Source organism: Lissotriton vulgaris, chromosome 8 (genome assembly GCF_964263255.1).
Source record: "Lissotriton vulgaris chromosome 8, aLisVul1.2, whole genome shotgun sequence".
Lineage (NCBI taxonomy): Eukaryota > Metazoa > Chordata > Amphibia > Caudata > Salamandridae > Lissotriton > Lissotriton vulgaris.
This window is the reverse complement of record NC_141696.1, coordinates 481,481,648-481,509,614: the sequence shown is the minus strand read 5'-3', so window position 1 is coordinate 481,509,614 and position 27,967 is coordinate 481,481,648. Positions and strand designations below refer to the sequence as shown.

At 49.6% G+C, this 27,967-nt stretch overlaps 1 protein-coding gene across 1 annotated transcript in view; it reads right to left on the bottom strand.

Moving 5' to 3' along the window:
* Positions 1–27,967, bottom strand: part of LOC147697214 (E3 SUMO-protein ligase RanBP2-like) — a 485,030-nt gene that overhangs the window by 105,283 nt on the left and 351,780 nt on the right. Inside the window, exon 24 of the mRNA XM_086934287.1 lies at positions 462–654. Coding sequence (XP_086790413.1) covers positions 462–654 — 193 coding nt within the window. The remainder of the gene's footprint in view (positions 1–461; positions 655–27,967) is intronic.

The following is a 27,967-nucleotide window of genomic DNA, read 5'->3' as shown; positions in this document are numbered from 1 at the left end:
ACAAGATAGTGCATTGCTTTGGTCTTGAATGCTTATTGACCTCAAAGGCAGAGAATAAGTCTCCAGACTCATTCAGTGCACTGAAACACAAAGCAGCGGAGCAACTGGGCCCACAAATGGAACTGACTTCTGTTGTCACCAATAGAAGTGGAAAACGAACTGGTCCTAGTGCAACTGCAAACAATATTCATATTAAGGGACAGTGTAAGGAAGATTAACGCAGTGCTTTGATAGTAAACTGGACATTAGTACTGGCACGAGAGGAAAAAAAGCACAACAGAGTAGGTGGAGTTCACTGTGGATTCACAAGAAACTTAACAGGCAGAGTCAATGTTTCATAAATAATTTAGGAAGACAATAGCTAAGTAATAACATTCACACCATAGCATGTCAAAAGTAGGTCTTCGGTCTTGCAACATTTGAGATTTCACACACATACATATATCAAGCCTACAGCATACCTCTAAACGTGGAATCTGGATTCTGGAATTTGGTCGACAAAGCCTCAGGCGCATTATTTGCACCGAGAAACGTTTGTAAACTTTCAGTGTTGGAATCTTCTTCCTCCTTAAATGAGATGGTTGGTTTTGGTGCTTCTAATTTAAATGGGTATGTTGTATCAGTTGAACTTGAAACCTCTTCCTGCCGACTCTCCTGAAACATTTTACATTAAACATACATCAACATTTCTGAGTAAAAAAATTAACTAACAATAACTCTCATTACGTAAACACAGTACAGAGCATAAACTATACCATGTCATAATTAAGGAATCAATCATTATAAGTCTTCACACAGAAAGTTCATTTCTAGAACTTCTTGGAAGTAAGATTTCTTACAGTTACTCACTGTACACTTAACAGCATGAATGACTATACAGTCTCTCTGCTATGAATACAGTATTAAGATAACCCATTTCAATAGTGAAATAATTTTACTGTGTTTTTGTTATGCCAAGTAACTAACTGTACACTTTTCCACTAGTGGGCTAGTAAAGAATTGAAGAAACGCCACTGGATTCAAACCGTATCTTTTTGATTGCATTTATATAGTATTGAAAGTTGTCCTAAAAAACTCACATTTCTGATGTGGGATACCAGGTTGGTAGCTTTTCATTTTTGCTTGTGATCAAGTTGTACAATACAATATGTAGGAAGCTGAATCTGTACATACTATACCAAATTGAGGTTTAGTGTGCACAGAGTCCAGTGGAACCCCAAAGGTAGGCAGAGGTAAGGTTAGATAGCCCCTCACTCTCTGTTTGTGGTAGTGTGGTCGAGCAGTAAGGCAGTATCAGAGGACAGTGTTAGGCATGTGTTGTACACACTCAGATTGCAAATGAATTCACACACTCAGACTGAACTTCAGACCAATTGTTTTATGTATAAAAATATTCTTTTAGTTATTTTATTTTCTAGAACCAAGCAAGCCTGGCACAGATAAGTGATTAGTACTTTGCAGTAAATATACAGTTGTTATACAGTTTGGATTTATAATAGTATATGCACTTTCTTTTGACTTACAGTATGGTTTCAGAGACAGGCAATACTTTGTAAGTACAGTACATAGACTTTAATGGGCTTTTCAGTAAGATTACAGGTAAGTTACTTTTGAGATTACTTTTCTTACACAGAGTAGTAAACCTGGATACTACTCTGAAACATTTCCTGTAAACAGGTACGTAAAATCGTTTTGGTTAAACAGTACAATTTTAAAGAATTTCTTAAGGTTTTCAAACTCCACACAGAAACTTTTCACAGAAAAAACAGTCAATGTTATCCTATGGAGGAAAATAGTGTTATTGGTTTTGAGGTAAGTATTTGATAGTGGGAGTTATGGTTCTGGGGGTAGACTCAGGGGTCCCCTGGGGTCAAGGATGCACTCTAGTTACACCCTCAGGGGCACTAGGGCGGCTGGGTGCCGAGTACTGAGGCCCAATGTTATCCAATAGGGGATAGGGGTCGACCGGTTGGTGGCTGCTGACGAGCAGGCCACTGGGTTGTGGGAGCAAAGCTCCTTGTCTTAAGCTCAAGGCAAATGGGGGTTTAGGCCAGCACAAAAGTTGCACCCTCAGCCGCACTGGGGCGGCTGGGTGCAGACTGCTGTTTTGGGGTCGAAAGCCCTGTAGCTTTCAATGGGGAATCTCCGGTCTTCAAAAGCACTGCAGGCTTGGGGACGAAGGTCTTCTGGGTGCAACCATCACTTTGAAAGGTAAGTTGGGAAGTTAGGGGTTGGCAAGGCACCGTCTGTTTGGCCACCCAAGGTCTAGGGGCGTCGGGTGCAGGGATGACTTTTGGGGTCGGATCTTCTTACCAGCTCCTGGTCGCGGTAGGGGGAACCTTCTGGATTTAGGCTGCAGACGTCGGCTGGATGCTTGAGGCAGGTCAGGGTTCACTAGATCTCGGGTCAGGCTCGTGGTGGTTGCCAACTCAAGCTCGGGCCGTTGGCGGCTGGTGCAGAGTGGTGCGGTTTCGTGGTTTCCGGCTGGGTCCAGAGATTGCAGATAAACAAATCCAGTGTTCACGGAGACAAAGTCTTTGGGGTTAAAGGCAGGCAGGTCCTCTAGGGTTTTTGAGGTTGCTGGCTGCAGGACACACCGGAATTTCACAGGAGCAGGTTTGAGGTGGAGACAGGGCAGTAGGGCTAGGGCCAAGTCAGTGGGCGTCTTCCTCTTGTTAGTTTCTGCACGGCTGTTCGGTCCTTCTTCTTCTTGTAGTTTCTTCTTGTCTGAGGAAGCAAGTCTCAGGGGTCCCCTAAATACTAGATTTAGGGGCATTACAGGTAGGTAAAACGTAGGGACGAATGGGGGAGTGGGGGCATAAGCCTGTCCCTGGTTAGCTTAATCCCCCCTATCTGCAAGATGGCGGGGCTACTACAACAGAAACCCACTTTCCTACACAATAATCCTCATAACCAGAGGGGAGGAGCCTAGCCCGCAACCATGATGGCCGCCTAAATCCTCGGCTCCGCCGACCCTCTCGCTTTCCTCCTGTATTCCGATTTATCCTGCCAGCAATCCTGTGTTTGAGCCGAGTCATCGGAACCGGGAGGTGAATCCGATTCCAACGGTGTGTTCTCCTGTACGCTCCCTGCGGTGGAAGTGATGGGGCGTCCTCGCCTTCTCCCTGGCGCTCCATGGCGGTGACCGGGTCTTTGTTCCTTGGGGACGGCCGGCCCTGAACACAACAACAGCGGCCATTGAAGACGGGGCGGAGCCGGCCGGCGGAGAGTAGCTGCCGCACTGTGTTTTCCGCTGCAGGGATCCACTCTGCTCCGCTAATCTACAAGTTTGGAAAACCGCAGTTGCGAGTGATACATTGTATCGTCTCCCCAGCCCGTAGACGGCCCTGCTTGCTTTTTTGTCTCTCCCAGCGCTGTGGTGGGTGCCATTTTGGAGATCGAGCACTCAGCACTTGAAATTGACGACCCTGGGCTGCTACTGAAGGTACGGACGACTGTCGACACTGCATTGGCGCTGTGTGTGGTGTCGGAATGGAGTGTGCTGCCCCTGTGCCCCCGGCCTGGTTGTGCTATGCGGAGCGCCGGCGGGGTGATCGGCTATTCGCAAGAGATGTTGGCGGCCAGTTTTGAGGACTGTTACATGTCCGTGAGCCCCGTGTGCAGGGAACTGCTGCATCCTTTCTTCCTGAGGCACCATTGATGATTGGTGATATTCTGGGCGCTCTAGGTACTTTGCGAGCTGCCCTACGTAATAATGCCCAGGATCTGGGGGACCGACTGGATGCCATTTCATCTGACGCGCCCTCGACTGGCCGTGGTTGCTCTCGAGTGCGGGGCACTGCGCCACACCCTGTATCCGACTACTGTGGACTGCCTACCCAGGTGTACACGGAGGCGTTGGAGGTGCGGGATCCTGATACCGCCGAGGTGCCGACTGTAATGGTTTTGGAGAGGTCTGGTGTTCGTGGACTTGTGCAGTGGCTGGGGAATCGTCTCCGGACGCCATGTCCGGCAACTTCTTTGTGGTCTACTGGCGTGAATCACTATCTTATCCTGGAGCGGATGCTACTGCTTTGGCCAGCCGACCTTGGAGGATTGCTGCTATGCGTTGCTTCTTTTTGTACCGTTGTTGACACATGGCTTTGAGTCGGACAGACTTTGGTGGACAGCGTCCTACTCTGTTGTGGTCATCCCTTCCGCTTATCCCATCCAAGATGGCTACTGTACAGCTGGACTACGTCGATACACCGGATCGCAGGGGGCAAGGTTGAAGATGTTTCCCTTTTTTGGATTGCTGTTGCTCGCACTGCTGGGACGATGAAGGATAGACAGTGGAATTGAACGTTGGTTTTACATTGGTTCGGGGATCCGGGGATGGGCGGCCGAGAATGCACATGTTGGTTGTCTTGAGCACATACGTTTGGCCCTCCTCCGGTTTTATACGATTCCTTTTTTTCTTCCTTTTCTTTCTGCGTCTGTATTTCGGGTACTCTTTTTTGGGCGACAGGCACACTGCTAGGGGGGTGGGGGGGGGGGGGGGGGGGGTAGGGCGTAGCCTCTGCATGCGTGTAGGGTGGGGGGTAGGGGGGGGGGGGTTATTTTGTCCGTTTCAGTTTCTATGGGCCTTATTTTTCTCTTTATTCTTTAACTCTTTTCCTTTTCCTGTTTCTTCTTTGGGTCAGTAGGGTGGTTCGGTGTGAGGGGGTAGCGACTGGCATGCAACATAATTTGTGATTGTTTATCCTTTTGTATTATCCCTATGCCGCCATTCTGATTATGTTTTTCTGCTTGTTGGATTTCTTCTGGTAGACGTTGCCCACTCGTGTCTTCGGTGGATTGCATGGACTCTGATCCTTCTTAGTTCCTATACTTTAAAATATACTTTAAATTTTTTTTAAAAATGAACCTTAAATTCTCCTGTTTCTCGGTAGTGCGATGATATCCAGTGTAACCCAAGCTGATTGTTATTTTGTACTGAGGTGCTACTGAGTCGCCGTATAGCTTGCTAAATTGCTTAAAAAGATGTCGAGGCCGGCCGGATGGTTGTGGGCCCGTATTTGTTTGCTGATACTGCGCAATAAAGGTTTCAAAAATTAAAAAAAAAATAATAATAATCCTCATAACCTTCCACTTTCCACTTTGCAACCTTGTACAACAGATACCTTTCCACTTTGCAACCTTGTGACTGTCACTTTTAAACCAGTTTGTCTGAGGTGTCTGATGTGAAATCCTGTCTTGAAAAATCAAATCACATCTTTACAGATTGTTTGAGGTAACATGACTATTAGAAAGCATTTTACTCAGCAACAAAAAATCCAATGGGTGACTCACAAACACACGCCATACAAATATAACAAGCCAATGTTTGTCTTCTCAAGCTGGTGGTGGCTGTGGAGAAACTGAAAAGTTAAGGCAGTGGAGCCTTGCAAAACAAATATTTTCTCTTAGCTGTCAAGCTCAACACTGAATTCACCCATCAGATCTTGCAACCTGTGCAGATATTCCATTTTCCATTACTATACTACAAACAGCTTTCACTAAATAGCAAAACACTTCCTGATGAGGGGCATTCTTAATGCTCAGAGTACAGCCATATCCCTGAGAGGGCAATACTCCAATGGCTGAATGCTATTGTCTTTGAGCCAATCTGCTAAGTTCAGTAGGGTGGCCCTAAAGTGAAAAGTACTGTTGCCATCTCTGATGGTCATTCCCCTCCATCCTCTATCTTCTGATTTGGCGAGTAAGAGCGGCAACTATGGTGGTCTCACCCATTCAGGTGCATTGAAGATTGACGTTATTTTTTAGGGCTTCGATTTTCAGATCACCAGTGAAATAAATGGAATTGCACAACAGCACACATCATACGGTATTTCATTGTAATCCATTTTGCAGGTACATATACCTGAAGTACTCAAACTTACTAGTTCATCTTAAAACAGTGCTTGCCAAAATTTCTGTCATTATTGTAGAAAGAAAAATAGTCTTTCACCTGAGCAGGGTGGGGGTGCTGAAACAATTCATTCAAGTGTCTTTCGCTGTTGCAGTATATGCAACAGCCTCAATTTGTGTTTTTTTGTATGAGTACATTTGTGAACTGTACTGAAAGTATGTTTATTTTGGCATTCCTATGGAAACTCACTAAGGCTTATGAAAGAGCATTTTCTCAAGAAGCATCCCAAATCCACTTGTCAACCCTGCTTCTTATTTTATGTCATATACTGGTTACTCAAAGAAAAAAGTAGTTTACCTTTGGTGTTTACCTTTGGTAAAGATCTTTCTGGTGGATACTCTATCTACCTGCTGATTCCTCACCTTTTGACTATCGCCAGGAGTCAGACTAGTGCTGGACACTTTGCAACAGCTCTCCTGTGCCAGTTGGCGATGCTGGTTCCATCTCGGCTAAGGTTGCAGCACAAGTGAGACATCATTGCAGCCACATAGTACCACTTCAGGGCCCTTATGTCAGTTCCTCATTCAATGTATCCAAACCCGTAGGGGCATAAACAAGGATAGCATCAATGCCCAGTGCCTCAGAATTAAATTAGGACGTTATTACTTTTCAAAGATGTATGACCAGCTTTCGGACTGGGCAGGAATGGTGTGAAATCTCCAGGCAGAGTATTCACCAGAAATATTGCTACTGAAAGTAACTTTCATTCTGATTTATATTTTTTATCTGCAGATTCCACAACTTTTGGGTAGATAACTATAGCATTACACTGTCCCAGGTGGTGGGCGTGAAGAAGCAGTCAGACTAGGAAATCTTGCTGTGTGCTAGAAGTGAATGACCTTCTCACTTCCAACTCAAAGCAATAGTGATTTGAAAAATGTTGAAGGCATGCCCATTCCACTGTGTGATAAATCTAGTCTATGGGAACTCCTCCAAGGAGTGCAGAGGTTGAAGCCTTCACTCTGGTGGAATGAGCACAGATTACCTCTTGTGATTCCTTTGTAGAGCTGTTCCTTCTAGGCCCACATTGGTTTTCCCTTAGTTTAGTGCTTTAGATGTTTTAGGCTGCCTTTGCTTTGGACAGCCACACAGAACACATTTGTTTTTGTGACATTATTTTGGGAATACGCTGTACATGTTGTTTATTATTCAGTGATTCTTCTCAGGAGTCAGTGTGCACATTTTGTACAAGGCTGCTAGGAATGCATAACATAGGGTACTGTTTTCTTTTGCCCAGTCAGCAACAGCTTCATACGTTTTAGACATAACACGGTAGCACAGCTGCAGCTTTCCAACACAGTAGTTTTATCATATAAATTGTGTCTTGTACCCCTGGGGACAGAGAGGAGTATTCCTGCAGAGAGACCTGTCCTGGAATTAATGCACGCAGAGCCTGTCATGCAGCCTTGCGTAAACTGAGTTTTCACTCATGATCCAGAGGTATGGGGTCTGTCGACAATCTAAGAGATCACTTATATATGCCTGTGCTTACACAGTAAGAGTAGGCATAGACAGATAGATATTTTGCCATGGTGGGGATGTTTATTTTATACAGCATGCTAGTAATGCTAATTACTTTGTTTAGTTTCATCTGCCTAGTGATCGCAGCATATCTGCTCTACAGTAGATGATGATAGTTTCAATAAATGTATTGTAAACTGTCTATGTGTCTTTCTTTTGTTTACTAAAGACATGCATGAGTGACAGAAAGGTGATAATCTCTTACCAGGTTTCCCTTGGGGACTAGAGGGTCATTTTCTAGGTTCCCCAGAATCACCTGCTACTATGGGAAGGTAAGAGGTTCGGGTAAGGCACTGTAAGCTAGCCAGGATTTGGGCTGACAGATATTGACGTTGTAGAGCAACTCAGTCCCTACAATCTGATGTCTTGTCATCCCAAGGCACATTCTTTGTTCCCAGCAGAATCCCTGTGACACCTTGAAGAGCATAACCTATTTTAAGCAGACAACGATCCATCATGATAAAGTCCTCTTATGAACCGCTTCCCCTCTTGCAGTCTATGCTCCCCACAAAGAGCTGGTCATCAGACCTTTCTTGCCCAGTTGATGTCAAAATATACTGCCGTACAGGGGTTGCTGATGTAATTTATCGTCTTTGCTGAGATGTGGGGTGGGGGGGAAATGTGGTAATAGCAATGGACTTCCCCATTTGGCAAGGGGTCACTATCTTGGGCAGGAAAGCCACTTTAGTCTTCAGGACAAGTTTGTCCAAGTAAAAGCAGGTGATGGGTGGACACTGTAAGAAAGTGGCTCTATGGAGTCCCCAATCTACAGAGGTATAAAAGAGGTCAAAGTCAGATCTGACCTTACTCTCTATAGTGGTAGCTTGGTCGGGCAATATCAGAGGACAGTGTAAAGCATTTGTTGTACACACTCAGTCAGCAAAAGGGGAGAGTTTCAACACAGCTACATGCCTACAACCATTTCGTGGCCGGCAGCGCTCAAGGGTTTCGTATACAGAAATAGCAATCAGAACATGTTAACACAGCACGCCGCCTACAACCACTCCGGGCCGGCCGCGTTTTAACGTATATCCTTATGGCAAACAACTGTGTGCATAATAGGACACATGCAAAGAAAAAATTGCGATGAACACGGAAATGTTTTGTAAAACCCAATCTTAAAACTTACATTCAGTAGATAATAGTCGGTTCATCTCAGCACATTTGACCACATCCTATGGTATACACAGATACAGTCAAGGCTAACATGGGAGGATGAAAAAGGTATGTCTAGGAGCCCTGACAGTTCAGAACCATCCCACTGGGGTACACCAAAACATAAAAAACCATCAGCCATACAGTGCCTGCAGGAGAGGGGGCTCAACGAGCCCAGTTGCATGGGAATAATATGCAGTCATATACGCATTGGTATGTGGGTGGCCGTCCGCCGCGGAGTGTGACGACAAATAAGACGTGAGTGGCGCCCATATATCTCTGGGCCGAGAACTGCTGGGCAGAAGTTCAGCACAAAGAGCGGACTGCTTTTGGCAATCAATCATGTCTGTAAGCCAGTCCTTAAATTTAGGTGCCCTGCCCCTGCCCCACCTGCAGGCTATGCGACGTTTAGCCATCAACAACGCAAGTGCTATGTATCTGTGGTGCGCTATCGGAACTTGTTTGACATAGCTCAGCAAAGCGATCAAAGGTGTGGCCTCAATGTGCATATTGGTCATCTGGTTGAGAGCCAAGAAGCCATGTCCCCAGGATTCGTGTATGGCTGGAAATTCCGAGGACAAATGTAAAAAATCAGCCCGCGGTGCATGACACCTATTGCATCTATCTGCATCACGTAAGCTGGTGCCTGTGAAGCTGGCTGGAGTGCAGTACAGCCTATGCAAGTATTTATAATGTATTATCCGAAGCCGGCTACTGGCAGACACAAGCTTAGTTTGCGAGCAGCAATACTCCCATTGCTCTTCTGTTATGGCTGCTCCCAGTTCTGCTTCCTATTTAGTTCGTGGCGGTGAGTCTACTGCGGTGGGTCTGGTGTGTGTAATCCGATAAATGATTGAGACCAGCCGTCTAGGTTAGGATCGCTGCAGTAGTGCTTGCAATGGGGGGAGCATTGGGGATTCAGCCGGAAAGTCAGCGTGAAGTGCTCTCATGCCTTGCTTGAGTCGTATATACAAAAAACTGTCATTTGCCATCAGTGTACAGGGTTCCCCACGTTGTGACAGACGCACGCCGCTGCAGCTTGTGGAAGATGGCTTCTTGTAAAAGTGATTCAGGGAAGACATGGCTTGGCAGTTCGAGCTGGACTGTTCCCATGAGGCACAGGGTCAGACTGATTTGCATATAGCCATGTCTGAACTGGGGTGGCAGAGTGGGCTAAAGAATGGTGATGGATTAAACCCAGATCTTTTGACTGGGTGTGAGTGTTTGATTGATTCAGATGCTCCGTCCATCACCACCCCCTTTTGTACCGCTTTTAGCCGCCATAAGTGTGGCAGGGTTTACTCAGACGTTAGTCCCTTGCTCACTTTGCCACTGGATTCAAGCAAGCCGGGCTGAAGACGGCTGGAATGCCAGAAACCGGTCCTCGGAAGCTTGTTTCCGGTCCAGGGAAGACATGGCTTGGCAGTTCGGGCTGGACTGTTCCCATGAGGCACAGCGTCAGACTGATTTGCATATAGCCATGTCTGAACTGGGGTGGCAGAGTGGGCTAAAGAACGGTGATGAATTAAACCCAGATCTTTTGACTGGGTGTGAGTGTTTGATTGATTCAGATGCTCCGTCCATCACCACCTCCTTTTGTACCGCTTTTAGCCGCCATAAGTGTGGCAGGGTATACTCAGACGTGAGTCCCTTGCTCACTTTGCCACTGGATTCAAGCAAGCCGGGCTGAAGACGGCTGGAATGCCAGAAACCGGTCCACGGAAGCTTGTTTCCGGTCCAGGGAAGACATGGCTTGGCAGTTCGGGCTGGACTGTTCCCATGAGGCACAGGGTCAGACTGATTTGCATATAGTCATGTCTGAACTGGGGTGGCAGAGTGGGCTAAAGAACGGTGATGGATTAAACCCAGATCTTTTGACTGGGTGTGAGTGTTTGATGGATTCATATGCTCCGTCCATCACCACCCCCTTTTGTACCGACTAATGAGGACTTACCATTTCAATCTGGCTCATTTCGCTCCCCACACCAACCTGCTCATTTCCGATCGCAGCAATGCTAAGAAATGCCTCCCAGGAGAGTACGGAATATTTAAAAACAAATAGAGTAGCTGGGGTAGAATGACCTTCTTAATCAAGGATGCTGTCCCTGCCATAGAAAGCGGTAGCGTTATCCAGCGATCAACCCTATCAGTGATGCGAGGCAGAGCCACTCCGTAGTTGAGTCTCATGAGTTCTTCCCTGTCCCTGGTGATCTTGATGCCCAAGTATCGAAATTCCTCCTCCCACCACTCCAATGGATAGTCCAGAGGAAAACACTTCACTGCGTAGGTTAGTGGGAATAAACAGGACTTTCCCCAATTAATTTGAACGGCGGACAGATGACCAACGGTTATGAATTCCCTCAGAAGGGTATTCAGATTGTGCTGCGGATCTCGAACATATAGGGTAATGTCATCAGCAATGCAATTACAATGCAACATGGAGATTAGCATCTGTCTCATGTTGCATTGTAGGCCTAGAGCATTGTGGCGCTGTCTTATGCGCGCCACCAATGGTTCCGTCGCGAGAGCAAACAAAAGTGGGGACAATGGGCGCCCCTGACATGTGCCCCTGGTGATAAAAAAAATTTCGGGACAGCTGTCCATTGATCAGCACCTTCGCTCCAGGCTGATGATATAAAAGATGGATCCAGGATAAAAACAAAGGGGGGAAGCCCATGCGTTTCATTATTCCGAAAAGTTATTGCCATTCGAGAGAGTCAAAAGCTTTCGTTGCGTCCATAAAAATCACTGCTAAGGGTAATTCAGGGGCACCATTATGCAGCAGTGTAAAGAGGGTCCTCAAGTTATGGGAGGTAGATCTACCAGGGACAAATCAGGATTGGTCCGGTAAGATTAGGTGTTGTAACAAAAGGCTTACTCGGTTGGTGATGAGTTTGGCTAAAATCTTAGCGTCATAGTTAAGGAGGGAAAGTGGCCGGTACAATCCACATAAATGAGCAGGTTTGTCTGGCTTTAATAATGAAATAATAAGCGCTTCCCTCATAGAGGCAGGGAGAGATCCCACGTCCAAGGATTCCTCATAGACTTCACGGAGGATGGGGGCCAACAAATCAATATAAGTTTTATAAAACTCAACGGGTATACCATCCATCCCTGTGGCCTTTCCCGATTGGCAGCCCATTATGGCCTTGCGCATTTCGTCCAATTCAAAGGGCGCACATAGAAAGTCCCGATGCACGTCACTTAGCCATTCAAGTGACATGTCCCCCAGGTAGTCGTCCAGGTCTAAGTTTTGGGAGCCAGAGGTTGTGTAAAGAGCTTCATAGTGGCTAGTGAAGCCACCAAGAATGCTCGCAGTATCACAGTGGCGCGTGCCGTCCGGACCCTCTATCTCCAACACATAGTTAGAGTGCCGTGGATGCCGGATTACGTCCGCCAATGCTTTGCCAGGGCGCTCCCCCCCCCCACCATAGCGGCGAGCCTGCCAATGCTTGAACCTGAAGCGCCTTTCTCTGTGTGCCTCTTCCATGCAATCATTAAGCGTGGACCTAAATTTCTCTTGTGTTTCCCCATCCGGTGTGCGTGTCAGTGTAGCCTCCAGCGTCTGCAGTTCGTGCTCTAATCTAGACAATGTGTTAAGGATATCTTTAAGGACCCCTGAACCCTTAGAGATGCAGAACCCTCTGATAGTAACCTTAAAGGCTTCACAGATTGTTTCTACGCTTTGAACGGATCCATTATTTCGCATGAAGAAGTCCTGCACTTCCCTACGCAGCTCCTCTTGGAAGACTATGTCTGAGAGCATGCGCGTATTAAGGCGCCACGCCCTACGCGACGGGCTGAAGTCGGCGTATGAAAAAGCAAGCCAAACAGGGGCGTGGTCAGAGTATGTCCTAGCCAAGTGACGTGACTGACATAGTGCGGGCCGAGACCCCCAGAGACAAGCCAAAAATCTAGTTGTGCCCAAGTGGCGGCATATGCCGTAAAATGTGTACCTTCCCTGTCCGAGGGATGCATGTGTCTCCAAGCATCCAATAATTGGTTATCCATTATGATGTCGTTGAGTAATAAGCTAGCCTTAGTACGATGATGTGGGGCAGGATGCGATCTGTCCAGGGTTGGCGCATATGTGACATTGCAGTCGCCCCCCCATATAATGTGAGTGGACCCGATGTGTCGCACCGCCTCCCACAGGGAGGAGAAAAATTCCGGGGCATCCACATTAGGCCCATAGCAACACACTAGTGTAACCGATTCCATGCCAAGGCGTCCCCAGATCATGCAATATCTTCCCTGATCATCACTAGACGACCCCACTAAGTGAAAGGGGACTTGTTTCTTGATTAATATTGCAGTTCCCCTAGCATAAGTGGAATAGGAGGAGAGGACGCTATGCGCGGCCCATCGGGACGCAAAGATGGCGGGCTTCAGAGGGGAGAAGTGCGTTTCCTGCAGCATCGCTATATGGGTATGGTGCCTGTCTAGGTATGCCAATACTTGCCTTTTCTTCCTGGGGTCTCCGAGCCCCCTGACATTCCACATGAGAACGTTTAACTGTGTGCCTGCGTTGTTAGACATGAATCTCTAAGGTAAGTGCAGGAGCTTATAAAGTGTGCGGTGTGGAATTAGTACCGATCAATCTGAGACATATTAAACATTTCCGTGCGTCAAAATCACTCATGTACATTAGAACACAAACTTTGAAAGTCCCATCTCCCCCACCCCAAGTCCACCCCTCCTTTGTGTTTAACAGGCTCAGAGGATCCCAAGACGCGCCTGTGGAGTTGGGAGGTACAAAGATATGTTGGAGGGCTTAGTAAAATGTACAAAGTTGGGCAGGGGACCATCCAGCTCCCGGAAATGTGGGGGGTGCAGAGTTGTCCCTGAAGGAGGGATTGGAGACAGAGCCTTCGAGCGACGAGGCTCCAGGTACAGCGTCAGCCGACCGATGGGGAGAAGGAGAAGAGAGGCTGTGTTTCTTCTCCTTCTTGTGCTTTGACTTACCCGAGGACTTCAAAGACTTTGAATGGGACAAAGTGTGAGGGCTCTGCAAGCGGCCTCAAGACCTTCCTCTCAAACTAGACTGGGACCTATGCGGAGCCGACGGCCGGGTTTCAAAGAACTTTCAGGACCGCTCCCGCAAAGACTTTGGATTCATAGACCAAAGTCAAAGCACAACTTCGGCTTGCGCTCCAGACACCAAAGGCACACGAGGTGCGGGTCTGTCACAGACATCAGCCTGACAGTCACCAAAACGTCGAAAAAGTTTTGTCAAAAAGTGACTAAAGGAGTAGCTCTCTCTGGATCAACGCTAAGCTGGCGCAGAAAAAGAAAGAACTGATGTCAGGGTGCGCTGGGGAGTCTAAGTAGGCACCGTGACTTCATCCTGGCGACCGTGATGCCGACGACAGGCGCATAGTGGACTGTTGGACAGGCCACATGAAGGGCCGCTCCCCCTCTGCCCGACCAGGCCCGAGCCCGGTCCCTCAAGTGTCACATCACCACCACGCCACGTTTTCCGTCCCCTCCGGGACCCTTGCCTCTGAACATATCGCCCTCGTGGGCCCGACCCATTACTGGCCCACGCGCCCAGCCTGGGCGCCATCTTGGACACTCCACCACGAGGCCGCATGGCCCCCGATCGACCTCAACCCTGGGCCTGGCCAGGCCTCAGACATCCCGGCACCCCCATCCACCCAGGAGGTGAGCGGACTACTTGGCAGGTCAATGGGAGAAAGAGGTGTCGATGGCTCTCCCCCGCCAGGTGCCGCTCGCCCACAACCTCCCCGGGCGCTGGCTCCACCCCCCTGCTGGGTGTCTGGACTCCCTCATCCCGGACCTCCCGACCTCCAAGTGCGAGGGTCCGGACATCAAAGGGCACCAGCCCTATAACTGGGGCAGCTCCAGAGCAGGAAGGCAGTTGTATCCTGGAGTCGAGAGACGCAGAGAAGAACTCATCCTTGACGGGCTACTGGCGCTGCCGTAGCTCTGCCTTGCGAACTATCGTCCTGCCTGCTGGCGCTGCCGCAACCTTCGTAAACCTTCATCGTCGTCGGGACCTGCTGGCGTGGCCGCGGACCGTTTGTAACTACCATCTTCATCGGGACCTGCTGGCTCCGCCGCGGACCGTCGCTTCCGTCATCCATCTCGGGACCTGCTGGCTCCGCCGCGGCCCGATCATCTACAAACGCCGAGCTCGAGGATTGAGAGCTATTTCACCTATTGGTAACAAGACTGTCCCGCTACCCTTTTCCCAGACCAGAAACCAGAATCGAGGGGACCCCTGAGTCCAGACCTCCTTGTACCATCCTACCGTACTTAAAGAATTGCTTATAAAAGTATCGTTGAACCTTATCCTTGTGTGGTGTACGTCTGTGGGGGGGAAGTTACTTGTCTGTACGATCGCTGGAGACGGCTCTCCCTGGAGACCTCTCCCCTTATCCTCGGCCGACCCTCCCGGTCCGTCTAACATTGGTGGCCAGCGGCGCGATCCGAATCACCGCATAATCGTACAGAAAGTAGCTCACCCCACGACGAAATCACGATGACGACCAAAGAAAGCGGATCCACCGAGAAATTTCAGATGGAGAAATTGGACGAGTACAACCATCGTGAATTAAAACAATTCTGCATCGAACTAGGTATCGCTACCACCGGTCTAAGTACCAAGGACGATTTCAAGCATGCCCTAGAGTCCTGGGCAGAAACCGGGGCCGTCGGAACCACCGACCAAAACATCGCCGCAGTAGAAAAAAACACCACGGCCCCCGAAGAGCGAAGAACGGGTCTCTCGCAAGACGAGATCCAGGAACGAGAAAAAACCCGACTACATGAACTAGAAATGGCCCGGCTCAAAATGGATGTTGAACTTAAGTTGGCCGAACAGAAACTGAGCTTAGAGCACCTGCGTCTCCGAGAAGAAAGAGAGGAAAAACAGAGACAAAGGGAGCTCGAGGAAAAGAGACTGACATATGAACACGAGCGTAAATTAGCTGAGATAGACCTACGCAAACAGAACAAAGAATTAGGGGTGCCCGAGCAACCCCGCCCCCAAGGAGCAACAGAGAAAAAGGTACACATCCCCAAGGATGTCGTTCGAGAATACTTCCGTGAGGACGACATCCAGCAATGGTTCAAGGCCTACGAAATCGCTATGACCGCCCACCGGATCGATCGGAGCGACTGGGGAGCCGGTCTATGGGGGAGATTCCTCAACGAGGGCCGCGATGCCCTGCTACAGCTCCCGGACCATCAGATGACCTCCTATGACCACATGAAAGCTGCCCTCCTCACCCGCTATGGGCTCACACCCGAGATGTACCGTCAGAGGTTCCGAGACTGCACCCGCATCCCGGGTACAACTTGGGTGGGCTACGTGAACTATTTTAGCCGAGCCTTCGAGGGCTGGATCAAAGGAAGCAATGTCACAACTTACGAACAACTCTTCAATCTCATGGTGTGGGAGCACCTATCGAACAATTGCTTCATTGAGCTCCGCCAGCACCTCCTCGACAGCAAATTGACTGATCCACGGCAGCTCGCAGCCGAGGCTGACCGGTGGGAAATCACCAGAGTGGGCCGACATGGATCATATGAACAGAACCGGAACAACAACGGTCAGCACCGTCCCCGAGGAGGAGGAGGAGGGGGCCAAGGACGCGGAAGAGACAACACTCCGGCCGCCCCCGCTACCAGCACCACCCCCCCGGCCAACCGGGGCAGCACCCCGGCGCGACCGGGATACCGAGCCAATGTCACGTGTCATCGATGCCAACGAGTCGGCCACTATGCAAACGACCCAAATTGCCCACAGTACCAGAGCCCAAGACCCCGCCAAGTAGCCGCTGCTGCTCTAGGGGAAGAACAGATCTCAGAGGAGCAGGAAGAATATGAGCAAGAGCATCAAGAATGGGAGCCAGCCGCCATGACTTTAGCATGCTTAGGGGGGAGAGACATGGTCCCGCGGGTCCCCCTACCCGCTAACACCCAGAAGTACAGCCAATGGGTGAGCATCAATGGACGCCAGGCCGAAGCCCTTCGTGACACCGGGGCCAGTGTAACAGCCGTCCGCTGTCACCTGGTGACCCCAGAACAGTACCTACCAAACATTCTCTGCCCTGTCCGTTCAGCCGATAACTCAGAAAGCTTGTGTCGAATGGCCTGCGTCCCTTTCGAATGGGGAGGGGTCTCCGGCATGTTGAAAGTGACGGTCCGGGATGATGCCCCCGTAGACTGCCTCCTGGGAAATGACCTTGAAAGCTCACAGTGGGCAGCCGTAGAACGAAGAGAACACCTGGGGATGTTAGGCGTTCCGGACTGGGCGTGTGTCACCACCCGGTCCATGGCCGCCCGCGCCAACGCCCGACCAGAGGAACCCGAATGGCCGGCGCCCCCTCCTCCGGTCGCCCCAGTCGAAGACACCGACCGTGCCGTCCCCCCAGAACCAGCTCAACCTCCGGACCTCGCTGGCCTCGACCAGTGGCATCAGGAAGGGGGGCCCACACAGGAGCAGTTTCGCCAAGAGCAGAAGACCTGTCCCTCCCTCGAGGGACTCCGCCAACAAGCCCTCGCCCAGAGCGCAGGGGATACCTCCGGAACACACTGGATCTACTGGGACAATGATCTGCTATACAGTGAACAAAGGATCGCGGAGTTGGGGGCCAGCCGAGTGCTAGTGGTGCCCCTCCGTTTTAGAGACTTCTTGCTAAACCTGGCCCACGATGTCCCCCTGGCTGGACACCTGGGTCAAGATAAAACCTACAGCCGCTTAGTGACCCACTTCTTCTGGCCCAAAATGAGGAATGATGTACTCCAGCATTGCCGATCTTGCCCCACGTGCCAAGCCAGTGGAAAGAGCGTCCGCAAACTGAAAGCCCCCCGCAACCATTTCCCGTGGTCACCACCCCGTTCGAGAGGGTCGGGATAGACATTGTGGGGCCCCTGGACCCCCGTACAAGACAAGGACATCGGTTCATCCTGGTGCTGGTGGACCACGCCACCCGCTACCCCGAGGCTGTTCCCCTGCGAACTGTGACAGCCCCGGTAGTCGGCCGGGCCCTGATGGGGATCTTCTCCCGTGTGGGCTTCCCCCGGGAGGTCGTCAGCGACAGAGGCACGAACTTTATTTCCAAATATATGAAGTCCCTCTGGCAACAGTGTGGGGTCACCTACCGCTTCACGACCCCCTATCACCCTCAAGGAAACGGACTCGTTGAGCGGTTCAACCGCACGCTAAAAGGGATGATTGGGGGGTTGGAAGAGCCCCTCCGTCGCCAGTGGGATGTGTTGCTGCCGTGCCTCCTCTTCGCATACCGGGAGGTCCCCCAGAAGTCCCTCGGCTTCAGCCCGTTTGAATTATTGTATGGACATCCCGTACGGGGGCCTCTCAGTCTAGTCAAGGAAGGCTGGGAGATGCCCCCTCTAAAGAACCCTCCAGATGTCTTCAAATACCTCCTAACCCTCCGCAACCAGACCCGACGGTTCAGAGAGCTGGCAAAAGCAAACTTGGAGGCCAGTCAAGATGACATGAAAAAGTGGTATGACCAGAATGCCTCCTCCATCGAATTTGAACCTGGACAACAGGTATGGGTGATGTCCCCCACCGAACCCTGCGCCCTGCAGGACAAATGGACGGGGCCCTTCAAAGTAGTCGAGCGCAAGGGCCCTGTCACCTATCTCATCGACATGGAATCTTCGCGGAACCCCCTCTCCGGGTCCTCCACGCTAATAGACTGAAACCCCACTTTGTGCGTTCAGAACTCAGCCTCCTGATGGCCACAGACAACGGAGCCGAGGAAGACTCCGAACCCCTCCCTGACCTCCTACGGACTGGGGAGAAAGATGGCTCCGTGGATGGGGTCCGACTCTCGGAGGCCCTCACCCTGGAACAACGCCAAGAATGTCGAGACCTTCTCTTGCAGTTCGCCAGCCTGTTCTCCCTCACCCCAGGTGTCACTTCCTGGTGTGTACACGACGTGGACACAGGGGACAGCCGCCCTATCCGCCACCGGGCCTACCGCGTGCCAGATCGGGTACAGGCCTGCATCCAGGAAGAAGTAACCAAAATGCTCACGCTCGGGGTCATCGAGCCCTCAGACAGCCCCTGGGCCAGCCCAGTAGTACTGGTCCCCAAAACAGCCGCTCCCGGTGCCACACCGGAACTCCGGTTCTGCGGCGACTACCGGGGCTTGAATGCGGTCACCAGAACGGACGCACACCCCATCCCCCGGGCAGACGAGCTAATTGACCGCATGGGAGCTGCCCGCTACCTCAGTATTTTCGACCTGACGGCGGGCTACTGGCAGATCGGCCTCACATCCCGGGCCCAAGAACGATCTGCATTCTCCACTCCTGATGGCCATTATCATTTCAAGGTCATGCCCTTCGGCATGAAGAATGCCCCAGCAACATTTCAGCGACTCGTCAATCAGGTCTTGGCCGGCCTCGAAGGATTCAGCGCCGCCTACCTAGACGACATCGCTGTGTACAGCCACCATTGGTCCGACCACCTTCACCACCTCCGAGCAGTGCTACAAGCCCTTCAGCGAGCTGGCCTCACGATCAAGGCCAGCAAATGTCAAATTGGTCAAGGGTCTGTAACCTACCTTGGGCACCAGGTGGGAAGCGGCCTGGTGGCCCCCCTGCAGCTCAAGATTTCCGCCATCCAGTCCTGGCAGCCCCCCATCACCCAGACCGAGGTACGCGCCTTCCTGGGACTCACGGGCTATTACAGACGGTTCGTGAAAGACTATGGTACCATAGTGGGGCCCCTCACAGAACTCACGTCCAAAAATCAACCCAAGAAGGTCAACTGGACCCCAGATTGCCAAACAGCCTTTGAACAACTGAAGGCCGCCATGTGCTCCGACCCTGTGCTCCAGGCCCCCGACTACAGCCGGGAATTCGTCGTCCAGACGGATGCCTCCGACCACGGCATTGGGGCGGTCCTGTCTCAAGTGAACACCGAAGGCCTTGACCAGCCAGTGGCCTTCATCAGCAGGCGACTCCTACCTCGAGAACAACGCTGGAGCACCATCGAGAGGGAGGCCTTCGCCGTGGTATGGGCCCTCAAAAAGCTCCGGCCCTACCTCTTTGGCACACACTTTCGGGTGCAGACCGACCATCGACCCCTGCAGTGGCTGATGCAGATGCGGGGGGAGAATCCAAAGCTACTACGTTGGTCCATCTCCCTACAAGGGATGGACTTCACTGTTGAACACCGGCCTGGGCCAGATCATGCCAACGCGGATGGCCTGTCCCGCTTTTTCCGCCTCGACGAGGAGAGTCCCCAAGAGGATGGGTGACTCTCCCCGCCTTCAGCTGGGGGGGACGCATGTTGGACAGGCCACATGAAGGGCCGCTCCCCCTCTGCCCGACCAGGCCCGAGCCCGGTCCCTCAAGTGTCACATCACCACCACGCCACGTTTTCCGTCCCCTCCGGGACCCTTGCCTCTGAACATATCGCCCTCGTGGGCCCGACCCATTACTGGCCCACGCGCCCAGCCTGGGCGCCATCTTGGACACTCCACCACGAGGCCGCATGGCCCCCGATCGACCTCAACCCTGGGCCTGGCCAGGCCTCAGACATCCCGGCACCCCCATCCACCCAGGAGGTGAGCGGACTACTTGGCAGGTCAATGGGAGAAAGAGGTGTCGATGGCTCTCCCCCGCCAGGTGCCGCTCGCCCACAACCTCCCCGGGCGCTGGCTCCACCCCCCTGCTGGGTGTCTGGACTCCCTCATCCCGGACCTCCCGACCTCCAAGTGCGAGGGTCCGGACATCAAAGGGCACCAGCCCTATAACTGGGGCAGCTCCAGAGCAGGAAGGCAGTTGTATCCTGGAGTCGAGAGACGCAGAGAAGAACTCATCCTTGACGGGCTACTGGCGCTGCCGTAGCTCTGCCTTGCGAACTATCGTCCTGCCTGCTGGCGCTGCCGCAACCTTCGTAAACCTTCATCGTCGTCGGGACCTGCTGGCGTGGCCGCGGACCGTTTGTAACTACCATCTTCATCGGGACCTGCTGGCTCCGCCGCGGACCGTCGCTTCCGTCATCCATCTCGGGACCTGCTGGCTCCGCCGCGGCCCGATCATCTACAAACGCCGAGCTCGAGGATTGAGAGCTATTTCACCTATTGGTAACAAGACTGTCCCGCTACCCTTTTCCCAGACCAGAAACCAGAATCGAGGGGACCCCTGAGTCCAGACCTCCTTGTACCATCCTACCGTACTTAAAGAATTGCTTATAAAAGTATTGTTGAACCTTATCCTTGTGTGGTGTACGTCTGTGGGGGGGAAGTTACTTGTCTGTACGATCGCTGGAGACGGCTCTCCCTGGAGACCTCTCCCCTTATCCTCGGCCGACCCTCCCGGTCCGTCTAACATGGACCGACGCTCAGGGATACTGCGGAGGAGAAAAAATTATAATCTCCGGATCCAGTCTGACGCTTGGGGGTATTTCTAAGGTAAGGAATATGTAACTGTTTCTTTCAGATATGTTATTTTACGTCAATACAACTGTAGAAAGTCAATGCAAAAAAAAAAAATAGTTTAAAATAACATTATATATTGGTGTGATATAAAAGATATACATTATTTTTAATTAAAACCTTAGAAATTCACTCACAAACCAAAGATTAAACTGACTGTAGGAAGGTGGCCCTCTATATAGTGTACCAAAATGAAGTGCACTGTGTAGAGTCCAGGAATCCCTTACTAGTGCACTTGCTTTAACAATCCCAAGGTGCTCTATTTGTGGTAGTGTGGGCGAGCAGGCTTAGGCTTATCAACGGGGAGTGTTAGGCACTTGTTGCACACACAAAGTCAATAAATGAGACGCACACTCAATAAGAGAATTCAACACCAATTTGTAAAAACACAGATTTTTATATATTTTTTAGACACCAAGATCTTTGGGATCAGTTAAGTACTTTCCGTGTTAGCAATTTTCAGAAACTTAGACAATACAGCTGTCAGATTTGCGGCATGAGCCTCAAATGTCATAATGTTACCGTATGGGAGAAACATACAATTCATAGGATCACTTGTAAATGCCTTACAGTAATGTTTTTCTGAACTCAAGGTATGTAGGGGGCAAGGTCCAAGAAAGAAGCAACAGGTCAAGTTTACCTGCCCTGGGGTGTCTGGGTGCTCAGCTGCTTTCAGCGGTGGTAGCCTCAAATGCTACATGCTGAAGTTAGTAAAGAAAAGTACCTGTTAGAAAGGGCTTCAAGGGGAAACTGAGGGAACAGTACCTGCAAAGAAAGGCTGCAACTGTGGACCACTCCAGTAGAAACCAAAGCGGGGCTCGGTTCTTGAGGGTCTCAGGACAACAGAGACCCCATCACTTTCAATGGACGGATTTGATTAAGGGGTAGTGGGGAGTATGGGAACAAAACTTCAAACAACAGTAATTAGGACAACAATAAATGGATTGATTTGAAATATTTGTATTTACTTATTTAAGCACATAAAGATGATCATACCAGGTTACAACAATCATGTCACAAATAGCCATTATGATCATACAAAGGTACAACAAATCAAATCACAAATAGCCAATGCGTTTCGCTGGAATTTCGCTTCTTCAGGGCTCGTTCTATAGACACAACACTAGAATAGATTTCGATATACCCAGGGAATAAGTATCAGTGATGATATAAATCTTTTAAGTGATGTATGCAAGGTGGGTCCACAACTGATTCACAAATATTAATTTTAAATCTCATACACGCATCTATGTGTTCCAGAATCAAGTCATGAGAATGTGGTTCAATATGGCTGTAAGAGCAAAAGCCCCTTGTAAACCTCACAGGGTGTAAATACAAGCACATAACATCCTCTTTATCCAATATGAAAGCAGCGACATGATTGTTGTAACCTTGTATGATCATTATGTTTACGTGCTTAAATAAGTGAATACAAATATTTCAAATCAATCAATTTGTTGCTGTCCTAATCACTGCTGTTTGAAGTTTTGTTCTCATCATCCCCAGTACCCCTTATTTAAATTCATGTAACATTGGTCAGCGGGATAAACTGACTTTTGTGGGTAAGTCCATTGCAGGGCCAACTTCTCAGTTTATCCATCCTCTTCTTCAGATTCAATGGACTCAGGCTGGGGGGCTCAGGTGCACAGGTGTTTTGTCTGGCAGGTCGGCAAGTTTGAGGATCACACAATTCTCTGTGCACATGCAGACAAGGCTGAAAAAAACACAGGAAGACTACTTCTGGCATGGAGCTGGCATCTGTAGAAGTCCCTTGTCGTGCAGGTAGGTTTTGGCAGCGGTGGTGTTCGGACTGGACACAAACAAGCCTTGGTGGTTGCACCAGACTCTGGTGCCCTGACGATTGGTGCAGGGAGCCTCTGGGGTTGATCAGCATCTCAAAGACTGGATGGATCGATGGGACTGACCTCCGGGACACTCTGTCACCTCCTCCTATGCGGCTGCTGCATCACTGAACCTGGTGGTCAGCAGATTGTGATCTGAACTGCAGGGAAGTGGCTCCTTCACTTCAAGGGAGATACTGTCTGGTTGGCGAAGTGCTGGCAGCCCTACAAGGCTTTGGGAGGATACACAGGTGAAGGAGGAGTCAGGTCTTTGCAACTGTTGCGACAGCAGCTGGCAGGCAAGGTTTGGCGCCAAGTCCACAGTTTTTGCATGCCCCGGCTCTTCTTGGTCCTCCTTCTTTAGTCAGTCGAATCAGAGTTCCTGGTGTCAGGGGCCACCTAAATACTGAATTTAGGGGTGTTAAACGGAGTGTAGGGTAGCAGCTAATGGGTTACTCACCTTTGGTATCGCTAAAACCCCTATATGACCACTTCCTGAGGGGAGTAGGCATAACCCTGTTCCTAATTCGCCCAGAAACAAGAAGGTGGAACCCGTTTTTCGTGGAACACATCAAACAGCCCACCACAGGGGTGTGACTAGCATGATGGTGCAACATGCCTACTTGCATAGCTAATTTCCCCCCCCTGTCATGATGCCAAATCAGACTCAGAGCAGGGGGTAGCATCTCCCAGGTCTGGAGGAAGCTTGAGTCACAAATCAAAAGTTGCTGGGGCTTTGAAGTCTCTGACATTGATATGCTAAATCCCTACTAGCCATCCTGCTTGAGAAGGTGATAACACCTTTTCTGTAGCAGGCTTTGTTTCTTCAGAGAGCGCAGGATTTCACCTACGGGGGTTCAGATACTAGTTTGTGATGACTGGCTGAACAATACCAGTCAGCCAACACATTAGATGAGTAATAGATTTCAGGGGCCACCTCTACAGTGCCCACTGGGTGCATGTCTAAATAAATGGATTTATTAAGACAAGGTGTTTGATACCAAACGCCATATGTTTCAGTGAAGCCATCATATAGCTGGGTAGCTCATAATGACCAGTGCCCAGTACATGTACTTAAGATGGCTTCCCTACTCACTTGCAATGTCTATGAATCGACTAGATATCACGAGGGAATATCTGCTCATGCAGATATGTTCTCACATGTAATATAAAATGGACCCTGCCTTAGGGCTGTAACGCCTGCCGAGTCTGTGGGCGTGGCACTCAGGGTGAGTGCTGTGTTGTATTTTCAAAATGGTTTGCACCATTTCACCCATCCTGCAATGGCAGTCTGAATGTGTGTGTGTGTGTGTCCCTTAGGGTGGCACAATACATGCTGCAGCCCTTAGGGACCCTTAGTACCCATGCCTTGGGGGGTTAAAGTCCTTGCCAAATGGTGTCAACTGAAAATGTTGCCTTGTTTTAGAGAAACAGCACTGGCACTGGAGACCTGGTTAGCAGGAACCCAGTGCACCTTCAGTCAAAACTGTATCAGTGCCAGGCAGAACTTGGGGGTGGCCATGACAGACTGTACAAAATTAGAAAAGTAATATGGCAGATACACACCACTATGTAAACTATAAATCAAACATACTAATTGGATGGGGCCATCAGTGATGTCATAAGAAATGTCATCAATTATGTAATTTGAGAAGTCATAAGTGATGTCATAAATCATGTCATGGAATATGTCATAAGTGATGCAATATGTGATTTCATAAGCAGTGCATAGCAGTGGTGCAAGTTGTAGCTATCTCTACTAAATATAACTGGTGAATAACAGTTTCTTTTAGCTCAAACGTTCATGTTGTCACTCAATTATTCACCTAACTTTTACGTCAATTTAACATGTGTTTGTGTGTGTGTAAATATATATATATCTTTTTTTTCCTCAACGTTTTATATAGTGCGAACTTGACCCAATGGTATCGGGTATCAGAGCGCTTTACATGAGCACCAGTTCCGTTACACAAGGACACATTCATTTTGTTAGGCACGGGGAGATTAAGTGATTTGCCTAGAATCACAGGATGTCGAGCGCCAATGTCAAGACTCGAACCCGGTTCCCTAGATTTGAGAGCGACCGCCCTAGCAGTTAGGCTAAATTCTCTCTCCAAATTTCATAAATATAAGTACCTACATGCGACCGGCGGGGGTGTGGGTGTGTGTGTATATATATATATATTCACTGAAAAAACCAGAGGTTTCACACCAGTTATAGTTAGGAATTAGCATTTAAAAAACCTAAGAAATTCACTGAAAAAACCATAGGTTTCACACCAGTTATAGTTAGCTGGAAATTTTACTGACATAAAACCATTGAAATTCCCACGTTATAGTTAGTTGGACTCACTATAACTTGCGCGTGTAATGCACTGCTGATGACATCACATATTACATCACTCATGACATGGTCAGTTACAATTATGAAGAAATACCGGACAATATTATGTTACAAGTTTTATTAAATTATGAAAAAGAATCAGAGGAATAAATTTATATTTAATAATTTTAAATTGTTTGAGACAATATTCATTTTTATATGTAATTCATGAAGTATTACCAAAATAATTATATTATAAAATGAGACTTATAGTATACTGTGCAACTTTTTTTCTGTTACATAGTAAGTTTACTCATAGTTACTACCTTTCTCCCACTATATTATCTCCTATGTGTATTTTACACCTCTTTTTCATCATAAGGGATCAGGATAGACTAACCATGATCCCCTAGGACTTCTCAGGGAGTGCTTAAAAGATCTGTTTCTGCTTTCCTGACAGGCTATGTTATGGATTCCATATACCACAATAACTTCGATAACAACATGCAAGATATCTACAGAGGAGATGGTGTACATTAAATTTACGTCTCTGCATTGGTACCTACATGTAGGTACTTAAATAAAATTAAAAAAAACAAAAAAAACAATTAATAAACATACAATTTTTTAAAGTGATTTTTTTCCCATAGTACGCTCCCCGGTGCGCGTACCGGGCGCTTCTCCCGCGAAAATCGAAAAAAAATAATAATTTGAGACCCCGCGGGGCCCTTTAATGGCCCCCACATTAAACCTAGGGGGACAGGGGGTGTCTACTCTGCCCCCTTATGGTCATTTCCCCCTTTGTTTTGGCCTCCTCTCATGTCTCGATCCTACCGAGACACAAGATGGCGGCCGCTCCGGACTGTTTAGAATGTTTACAGACACCCGAGAGCCAATCAGCTTTCCGTGCGCAAGTCACGTGGCGCGCCCGGTGCGCTCCCCGCTGCTAAACAGAGCACGCTGGACCTCTAAACCGGAACAGGGGCCTTAACAGCTGACTAGGAGGTGCACAAGGAGGCATTCTGGATAATGTTGCACTCATGGCGGTCATTACATAGTCCAGGGATGCCTTGGAGGCGAAGATTGGTGAGGCGGGCTCCGATGTCATGCTCCTAAGGCAGGATCTGCGGAATGGGGTGGAGTGCATTACAAAGATTGAGACCAGGATCTCCGGGGTGGAGGATTCGGTCATCACCACTCTGCAGAAAAAATTGCGTCTTTGGAGACGGTCACCAGGGGTCTGGCCTCGCGGGAGGAAGATGAAGAGGGCAGGGCCAGGAGAAATAACCTACGCTTTGTGGGATTTCCTGATAGATGTGAAAGGTGAGATGTGGAACAGTTCTCCACTAAGTGGCTCGCGAGCTGGAATCCCCCAGAGTCGTCGTCCTGTAGTTTTATAGTTGAAAGGGCACACAGGGACCTGATGCAGAAGACGCCCATGGGAGCCCGACCCAGGCTGGTCATTGCAAAGATTTTAAACTACCATGACAGGGACACCATCTTAACCCCTTCCGTGCGGGGCATATTCCCCCGCTGTGCTGGGGGGAGGGGGGCGTGCCCCGGAGCTGAGCTCGTCATGAGCATGCAAGGTGTTAAAGCAAGCTAGAATTAAAGAACACTTGCTGATGGAAAACACCTTCATCCTCCTATTTCCTGACTATACGAGACTAGTCCAGCAGAAGCGACAGTCATTCGTCAGTCATTCATTGCTTTACTGTATCCAGCCAGGCTGAGGGTGGTATACCAGTCCCGCACGCTATGCTTTGAATCGCCAGAAGATGTTTTCCGCTGGACGGATGAAACAGTGACGATTGGTCCGCACGCCGCCCAGGAGGGAATCGGATTCCTCGTCCAGCGATGTCGTTCGCAAGCCACCCAAGCCCAAGACCAAAGGGACAAGGAGGTCGAGGTCTAGAAGACAATCCTGCAGTGATCCCAACAGATCCACCTCGGTGCTCCGGGAGGGGACTTCGGCCTCATAGCTGTGTCAGGACTCTCCAGGATGGGGGACTGTTGCTGATTCTGGTTTAGACTCTCTAAGCATGAAGGGGGGCTAGTACCATTTTCAGACTCTCAATAGTCGAGGGGAACGCCCAATGACTATGGGCAAGTTATTTGGAAACAATTGCGGGGGCGGGCGGGGCCTCTCGTTGGGAAACAAGCCACTTCCGCCACAACAGATACTTCAGCAGTTTTGAGGTATGAGGGGATAGGGGGAAGTTGGGGTATTCATGTTATGTGTTTGCAGTGTGTCACTGTTACACACGGCCACTACTCGCACACTGGATGATTGTTGTTCCACATATCGAAGTCCTGAGACCCTTAGATGGCAGTCCCTATAGATAGGGCACAACTCCAGACGAGGGACCTCTGTGTAGTGACTTGGCACGTCAGAGGAGCACTGGATAAAATTAAAGGAAGAGCTATACTCCAACAGGCCAAAAGGTACAGAGCAGATGTCCTGATGCTTCAGGAGACGCACCTAAAGGGTACCAAAGCAGTGTGTCGCATTAGATATGGTTATATTCAAGTGTACCACTCGGACATTACCAGGGGGTCACGTGGGGTCGCGATTTTAATTCGTCGTAGAGGTCCATACCAGCACATCAAGACATGGACAGACATCCAGGGGAGATACGTATTTATCAGGGGCACCATTTACGAATAACAGGTGGTACTGGGATGTGTCCATGCCCCCCCCCCCCCCGCCGCTGTCTCATGGGCACTGGTTGAGCGCCTTGCGACCCTATGGGCAGATATACCGGAAGGA